This window comes from Larimichthys crocea, chromosome XIII (genome assembly GCF_000972845.2).
Source record: "Larimichthys crocea isolate SSNF chromosome XIII, L_crocea_2.0, whole genome shotgun sequence".
Classification (NCBI taxonomy): domain Eukaryota; kingdom Metazoa; phylum Chordata; class Actinopteri; family Sciaenidae; genus Larimichthys; species Larimichthys crocea.
The window spans coordinates 29,527,650-29,537,215 of NC_040023.1; the positions used below are offsets into that span (position 1 = coordinate 29,527,650).

General features: G+C 39.5%; 1 protein-coding gene across 1 annotated transcript in view; it reads right to left on the reverse strand.

The window, feature by feature from the left end:
* LOC104922293 (pregnancy-specific beta-1-glycoprotein 8-like) overlaps positions 1-226 on the reverse strand; it is a 3,666-nt gene extending 3,440 nt beyond the window's left edge. Inside the window, exon 1 of the mRNA XM_027287220.1 lies at positions 223-226. Coding sequence (XP_027143021.1) covers positions 223-226 — 4 coding nt within the window. The remainder of the gene's footprint in view (positions 1-222) is intronic.
* Positions 227-9,566: the final 9,340 nt, after the last annotated feature.

Genomic DNA, 9,566 nt, shown 5'->3' on the forward strand with positions numbered 1-9,566 from the left:
AAGGAGAGAACAGAGACTATTACTCACACTATAAACATAAGCACAAAGTCTGTGTTACACGGCGTGATTGCAGACCAATTGAGCACTTCTCTTCGCGGTGTGAAAACAAGAGCGTTTTTGTATTGTGACCTACACCCCCCCCTCCCCCACACTAAAAAGCCACATATGTGACCCCTCCTCAAACATGCCGCAAGCGTTCTCTCGTTCCAATATCGCACCTACCCATATTGAGGATATAAGATAAAAAGAAGATATACGCAACGACCCAGGTTATAGTTCACAAGACACCCATGATATTAGATACATTTATCTAGCTTCTCCAAAATTCTGCTTATTCAAGATATTGATCTTCAGACTTGATCCCCGCAACTCACAGCCACCCCCCCACTCCACCAGCGACCGAGGCGCGACCCGACCACCCTCCCGACCTGGCTCCGCACCGCTTCTGCCTTATACATCTACCCGAATCACCAATGTAACATCCTTAGCCCCCTCGACTCCCTACCTGACACCCACTCTACCAAACTAAACACCCCCCCCTCACCCACTCTCCCCATTACCCCGCCCAATAAATCACCAACCAAAAGGAAATAGCGGCCACCCCCCCCCCCTCGGCCCCCGATCCACCACCTAACCACCACATCTGATGACTATCATGTCCTCGACATTCATTCATTGCCAGTTGTCCTGATCACCGTCATGCTAGTGTTTCATGGTCTGTAAGTTTGTCTGTCTGGTGGTCCTTTGACTCAATCCTTTGGTCACCATTTTTCACACTGTGTTGAATTTTCCTCTGGAGGATCCAGGTATATACAGTACAGTATGGTTGTTGGTTTCATACACCGGAGAAAAGACACGTGTGGCGGGTTGTGATTTCCTAACAATAAAAAACTTCTAATAGAAGAACGGTGGACCAAATGCCCGTGCATCCTATTTAAAAAATAATCGAGGAGGAAATCTTTTTTATAAGTTCAGCAGAGCTACATTGAGGCACATCAATCTGAGGATAAGAAAGGTTTACTCACTCATTTGTCAAAAGACCTTTTTTTGTGTTTCCCTGTTTCTGGACAAAGTTTCCTCATTACAGTCACAGTAACACAAAAGGATGTAACTTATTAAGTAACCATTTGATGGTCTAACGAGGACTGTGGATTTTGTCCCTCTCACTTAAATTGTAAGCACACAGAAGAGAAGAGATTCCTAGACCCATATGAATCTGGCGTATTACGAGTAACAAAACATGTTTACAGTTTTATTATAGGCACCCTGGCTGTGTGTTAACAAAGAAACTGCAACCTATGTTGACATATTCTGACTGCCCCCACTCATTAGAGCAGGTTATTGTGGTAATAACAGTATGAATAATGTTTTCACCTGACACTTTAGAATTTTAAAATATATCATTGATTTCATTGTATTTGCGTCTTTTTCATGATACTCCAGTGTGGGGGTTATTTCTCAGTGGTTTACAGTTGTGATGCTATATACTAATGAGAAAAGTAACAAGTTCAAAACCTGAAAACCTTTTCTCAGTTAATTCTTATGTTGTTGTTATAAAATATAACCACGAACACAGAAACACCATTATTTATTTTTCTTGCAATTGCATGCATAATCTGTATTCAGCGCTGAAAGAGATTGGGATGAAACATGTGATGATATTACTCACCGAGAACCTCCAGTCTGATATGCTTCCAGTCATTCTGGTTTTCCCTGTGTTCAATGGAAACTATATATAATCCGCTGTCCACTGAGAGCCAGATTCTGAGCTCTAGAGACCTGTCGAGGTTGAACGAGGGTTATCCTCGTCTTATATCTCTGGTGCCTGGACGTTCCCCACTTCTGTTTGATAAAGATTATAAGGTGTATCAGTAAAAATATTCCAGTCTGATTGTTAATTTTGTGGAGTCAGTTTGTGTGAACAATCACCGTTGCCTTCCCACAGTGCATTCAGAGAGGATCCCATGTCTGGCACACACCAGCACACTTTGTTGTTAAACTGGAGGGATGACGTTACAGGTCTGATTAGGACTGATAAGATTCCTTACATTAAAAATAAACCGCTGGACAAAACTCTCTGTACACAATCCAAAAGATAACAAAGAAAACAAGACACAAACAGATGAGCAGTTTTCAGGATTCTTAGATTTATGCAATCTCCTTTCAAAACATGGCCTATGTAAGTTGTCCTATATCCTTAAAACAAATGGTATGAATGTCTATTTGAAAAAAAACTTAACAAACAATGCTTAAAGTGAAGGTGAAAAATCTGTGGCCTGAACTAATTGTCTACTATGCACTGATATAGTCATCAATTGCCTCATTAGGATGTAAACGGATGCACGTGACACATTTAAATCGGTTACCAAATGCGTGACGATTCGCAACGGTTGACAGAAATGTTTGATTCTTCGCGTATGCGAGTGAGGAGATCGAAGTAGGATATGTGTTTTTCTTCTTTTTAATTGAAAAAGTTACCGTATTTTAAAAACGCACGGTTGGTGATTCATTGTTCAACACAGACGCAGGTCACGCGACTTAGCTTTGAAATAAAGGACGCCACCGAGCGGTTTGAACTCACCCTGTGTGGTTGCATTTGGATTTCCCTTCATACACCAATACAAACAGTGAAATGGACAGAACAACCCAAATATCATTGTAAATATTGCAAGGGAGACTGCCCACTATAGCGAAACAAGAGAACAGCAGCAGCATATTAACCGCACAACCACATTGAGATAAAACCCAATGTAACGTTACGCCACCTCTGTGAGCGGAAAAATGCACATCACACAGATGTTTCTAAAGAAACAGATGTTTTTCATGTATTGTATTGTGTTAAATGGCCGAATTTGCACTTTTTTATCAGAGAACAACAAAACTGTTTTGAGATGTTTTTTAAGAAAAGCACCCTAAGATTTTTTTCCTACTAAATAAAAACGATCATTTTTATTACCGAATTTCTTGTAGCTCATTTTTGATTAAAAAAGCGTTAATCCCTATTGCCTCATACATCTTTTGGAAAAAAACAAAAGCCAAAACAAAACATCTGACACTGTTGAACATAACATCGATGGTTCATTTTTAGTGAATAAATGCTTTTGTCTGTTGTATCAAGTGGTAAAACCACTGCGCTGACTCCCAGGATGATGAAGCGTCATCACCGATATTCCATTCGTTTCAGTATCATCAAGTATGCCAAGAGAAAAAGAGGATCCATTCTTCTCTTCCTTTGCTAATTTCAAACATAGTAAATGCTCATTTCAATAGGCCTGTCTGACGGTCATACGGAATAATGAGTAATATGACTTTTAATCATTCATATCTCAATTAGATCAGTTAATAAAAGGCAAGGTCCACCTTGTTAATCAGAACAATGTCAACACAGAGAAACTTTTTAAATAGATAATTAAATGTTTAAATAGGCTTCTTATGGAGGAGGCGTACATAACCAGAGGTGGGTAGTAGGTAGCCACAAAAATTTACTCAATGTCTCGGAAAAAGTAGTCATCCAAATAATTACTTGGCCAGGTTAAAAAAAAAAAAGTACTTGGTGAAAAAAACTATCAAAGACTATTACCTGTTGATCACGTCTCATTATTGATACCCCCAGCATTCATCATACGACCAATAAAATACAAATACTCATCTTAGGCAAATTAGGCCATCAATAAAATCAATTAATTAATTACCAAAATGCTTAAAGAAAAAAAAATTTAATCCAGGTAAAATTCAAGTATTAAATAAATAAAAATAATTTAAAAAATGCGATTAAGCACAAATAACACAAATTCTTGTACATTTCACCAGGTGAACTAGAACCCATACATGTGTGAGTGTGGTTGGTGTGTGTGTGTGTGTGTGGGTGGTGTGCTGTTGTGTGTGCCAAAACATGCAGATTGCTGCCAACAAAAATTTCACCAACGAATCATTCAGTGATGTCCCTATTAAGTTTCAACAGTAGTGCTCTCAAGCGTTTCTGCGTGAAGCTGGATCGTTTAGCAATAACAGGAGTCCTGCATACTGAAAAAGTCTATCACAGGCTGCAGATGCCGGACGACTGGTGTGACTTCTGAGTGTACAGCTTTTGCTGGAGGAAAGGTGTGGTGTAGGTCCATACCTGCAGGGACAGCCGTGAAAGGGTTTCGAAAGTTACTTCCAGTCTGTGTTTTCCCAACTCCGTGGATTGCAAAGACGTCGTCTTTCAGGGGGCTGCGGTTTGTGCTGTGACTTCATCCAAGTCGGGCGTTCAAGGTGGGTTGATTCTGAGAGTCGAGGCTGTGACACGATAAACTCCTGTTTCAAAAATAATTAGGTTCTGCACATTATTCTTACCCTTCTACATATAGGCTGTCAAGTGCTGATGTTTAACCATCAAAACGCTACCTGAGCTTCTTCGCTTCTTAACTATTTGGCAACCCTGTGGGTTTCACGGACACACTATAAGCTAAGGACTTGTACATGATAAGAGTTATTAGAGGTCAATGGCTATGGTTCATTCTTTGAATGAGAAACAAGTATATCTACCAGCATTAAGATTTTCTACTATGTGGTACAGGATCGTTATAATCTTTGTAGGAGATTGGTTGATGCTGCATCAGCTCAGGCTCTTTCATGATATCTCCAAAAACGTTTATGGTCCGTGCGTCAGGGCAGAAACAAGAGGGTTGACGTTTTTGCAAAGATGACTCCAAAACCTCTCGCTTGTCCCGCAACCTGGTAAAGTGTTGGCAGCCGGCGGCCCCCATATGACACAGATTGCTTCCCCTAGAGGATCTTACGGCCATGGGCAACGGCTTCATCACAGCCGCATACTCCATTACCCCATTTCAGCTGTTGACCCTATAAAAGATGCAACGATTTAAAAAAAGGTTTTTAGCTATTTCGGTACAATGTCTTTATCATGCATGTTACCATGTTACACAAATCAATACAAAAAATAAATTAGTGCAAGTTATTTCATCAAGTATCCACCATTGTCACACCACATGCAAAGAAAAAACATCTTAGGTTACTTGAGACAAGGAGTGGATTCACTCATTAATCAGCAAGGCTTATTTATTTTTATTATTCTTTAAAAACAAAATATACATTTTGTCAACTTACATCTTTATCTTTAATGCTGTACAGACATTGCGAATTGCTTGTTCTCCTTGCTCTCGGTGAATGCACACAATCCACTGTCCCACTGTTTTATGAGCCATGGTTGACCTGCTGGTTTTATTCCAAAGAGCATGACATTTTGCAAAAGCAGACCGAGACAGCCGAGTAGGTTTCGTTTGCAGCTCCTCCTGCAGCAGTGGCATCAACAGTGGATAGAAGATTGTGAAGATGGCATGCACACTTTTGGTGCCTTGGTTGTTGGTACTCAAGCCCTGTGTTGTCATCCAGAATAGCAGACACATCTTGATACTCCACATCTGACTCACTCTGATCTTCTGTTGTATCATCAAGGGTGGAGTCACTCTCTTCTTGTAGATTGGTGGCTTCCTCATCTTTCTCCTGACCATATAATCAAAAGGCCTTGAGGAAGTTTGAGCCACTGTCTGTTGTCGTCCTGGTCACTTTTTCCCTGATGTGATACTCTTAATGAATAATGAATTTCCTCTAATGCAGCAGCAAGGACATCAAACGTGTGTGAGCCTTTGACAGGTCTACAAGCCAATGCAGCAGATTTCCTCTCCAGTGAGGTGTTGTCTTTCCAGTGACAGGTGACACCTAAGTAGCTATGTTGTCTGGCAGACCAGCAGTCAGTTGTGGTAGCAACATAGTTCACAGCACTCAGCTTTTTAATGATTATGCTCTTGTATTCTTGTACATAACGTTTTCCTTGTCATTACTGTATGAGGTTGCAAGGTTCTTCTATCGAAGTCTTGAAGGATGGCGTCTCAACCACAGAAACTGGTTGGTTGGCCTCACATACAAAATTTAGCACCAGCTTGTGATACCTGTCCTGGGGCAGTGAAGGCTGTGATTTTTGCATTTTTCACAGGAGTATCACTGGAAGAGGAGGATTTGCGCTTTCTGTGGGACTCTAGTAAGTCTGTATACTTGGACAGTTTGTTGGGGTGAACCTTCTGTGGATTAAAAAAAATCTGTGAGGCTACAAGGAGATCAAGACATTAAAAGAGACTTAGGAAATGTTTAAAACATATGTAACCTAAAAAACAAACATTCGCCTATCCACGGTAAAAAAAGAAACTCACCGTTACATGTTTCCTCAAGTTAGATGTTGAGTTTTTGAATGCTGAAATGTCCGTTTGTTTTGGTAGACTCAGACGACACCGCATAATGTAGCTGCTGTTTCGCACTTTTTGTAACGTAAGCAATCATCAATATGATGCCAAGGGTGTTCCTCCTCCTGTTCCTCCTCCTCGTCTCTATTTGCATCGCCGACCGTTGATTCAGACATTTTTCATTTCCTTTTCTCTGTTTCTCTTTATTGTTTGCTACTACGACTGCAGCTAACCGGTCCCGCCACTGATTGAATATGATCACGTGACCAGACTGCACGACTACGTTTGATTGGCGAAACACAGTCACGTGGTAGAGCCTTTGGCGGAAGTCTCTCTCTGTCAAAATAAAACATTAAAATGAGGCGTACGCGGGATAAAAAAATAATGACGCGTAGAATACCCAAGAGGTAAAAAGAAAAGTAATGAGCTCATTGTAGCCTAAGGTAGCGGAGTAAGAGTACAGTTTCTTCTTCACAAATCTACCCAAGTAAAAGTAAAAAGTATAGTGATTTAAAACTACTCCTAGAAGTGCATTTTTTTCAAAACCTTACTCAAGTAAATGTAACGAAGTAAATGTAACTCGTTACTATCCACCTCTGGCAACAACTATCACAGTTTGACATGAGTAAAATCTTTATTTTACTGTAAAGTGACAAACTTTTATGTCCTCAGGTTCCCAATGCTTGTGATAAAGTCATACACCGTGTGTGCCTTACAGTACTTATTTTATTGTTATAGGTATTTATTTTAGTTATTAGGTTTGTCAGTATCAGTCAGTGTGATGCTGGTCCAATGATCTTGGATGATCCAGACCAAGGTCTGTGGACATAAGGGACATGGAAGGGTTGTCAGCTGATTTAGATCAGCTGTGCATGCTTCACTCTGTCTCATTGTGTTTTTGTACCTGACATTCATCCTGCATCATTGTTGTTTGACTTTGCACCTTCAACACACTGCTTCCATCTGCCTTTTCCTTGCCTTATTGTTTATTTGTATAAACCTTAGTTTGTTTTAATGTAAATCGGTTACATTCCCTGAGACAGTTTGTCCACAACCTCGGTTCACCTGTATGCTCATATGACACCATTTTGTTTCAAAATCGATATTAGTAGGCTACTATGTCTAAGTTTCAGTCTGTGGCATTAATAATATCACAGTTTTCATGCATCTTCGCTGTCCATCATTATGCCAACACAAACACACTTACACCACAAGAGGGCGACGAGTTGTAGCTTTAGGAGCTGACTGCAGAGGGTTTATTTTATGATGTGGACACTTTGTAAGTCAGCACGTAAGTAACTCTGCATTCATTAACTGGCTCATATAACCAGAGCCCATTATACGACAGAGCTCTCTCATATCGCTTTATTCTAACAGTAAAAAATTGATGGTTGACTTTCCCTCATCGCCTTATATCGCACAAAGACGGATCAATGGAGATTTTACCTTTACTTTGTATTTCCTTTGTGTCGTTTGCAGGTAAGAAATACCTTTAACCTTTTAGCAACCGAAAATGTAATAAAGTCCAATAACGTAATACCTGACAATAACTTAATAATGTGGGTCATTTTTAATGTAATAAAGCATTCATTACAACTTCATTACATTTAAAATAACCAAAAATGATTACGTTATCGGCAAGTATTATATTATTGGACGTTATTACATTATTGGTTGCTGGAAACCTCTTCTAGTGTTGTTTTCTTTTGCATTTCACATTATTTGGAGTGATTGAAATTTAGTCTGATTGTTACAGGTATATCCGTCCAATTACCTGCAAGTCATGCACGTGCTACAAGTCTTGTATGTGATTGTAGCTAGTTTTGGAAGAATGTCAGTCAGCACTGGTTAAATATTGCAGAACGAAATGGAAGAAAGTTTAACCACAAAAGCTACTGTAACAAAGAACGGATATAATAAAAATATAATGAAATAAAAAATGTGTGCCAATCAAACTATTGATACTGGTGGGTTGTCTGTTCTGATCTCTTGTGATCTGGGTCACATTTATCAGACTTTATTGATTTATCAGACTCATAATGTGGTCTAAAAGCTTTGTTGTAAAGTTCTTCAAAGCGAGTGAAGCTCCATGCTTTATGTAAAAGTAATGAAAGAAAGTTTAACCACAAACATTGCTGCAACAAAGAGTTCATATGACAAAAAGCTGCTTCAAATACTTCTTATTATTGACAATCACCTTCACTTTATCAGTTTGTTTTTTAAATAGACATTCATACCTTGTATTATGGAAAATATGAAAACTGCTATGAACTGAGTCAATAGGTCTAATACATCTCTCAACAGTCTGCTCAGTCTGTTTTTGTCTTTTTTTCTTTTGTATTGTGATAAAAGATTTTCTCCCAGTTTAATTTGTAAGCATCGTATCAGTCCTTCTCAGACCTGTACCTGTCTCCTCCAGGTTTAACCAAAGGGGCTGGTGTGTTGCCAGCTGGTCCTCTGAAGGAACCTGTGGGAGGCAAGGTGATGTTCACCACAACACTGAATCCAACAGAAAATCCATTTGATTCAATCAGCTGGAATGTTAATGGCACACCTGTAATCACTTCAAGAAGTAGTGGAAACATCACTGCACCAGAGTATGAAGGCAGGATAACCCTCTTCATCTCTACTGGATCTCTAGAGCTCAGGAATCTGGCTCTCAATGACAGTGGAGTATACGGAGTTTCCATTTTACCACAGGGAGAATTTGAAGTGATTGGAAGCATCAGACTGGAGGTTCTTGGTGAGTAAATATTTCACATGTTTCATCCCTTTCAGCGCTGAATGGAGATCATGCATAGCAGTTGAGCAAGAAAATGCTAATTGTTAATATCGGAGTGATATGCTGTGTCACATGTTGGTCGGTGTTCAGTTGTCCTATGGTTGAGACGGACATTAAAGTATTCATGTTACACAGAGGAAGTGGTCCTTGTTTGGCTGACCCACAGCCTGTAAAAGTCAAGTTTATAGTTAATGCGTAAGAGTAACCAGCGTTACACTACGTGACGTATCATGATGCGACGGCGGATGTTATTGACGCGATGTGTGGTAAAACTACAATGTTCAGTTAGAAACCTTCCTCATCAAAACAGACTGTTCAACCGGATCCCTGACACATACAGGGTTACAAACAACGAGGCAAATATACTGAGGCAATCCAATAACCAAGATCAATATTAAAATCAAAATCTGTTGAATATTGTGGAGTTGTATGTTTATTCTTCCAGCATTGTAAAGCAAATTTGATCAAATCACACCAACAAAGTGAATGTCATTGACACAAATTAGCTGAGGTTTTTAGTGTTAAACTCGTTATAAATAATAACTAAC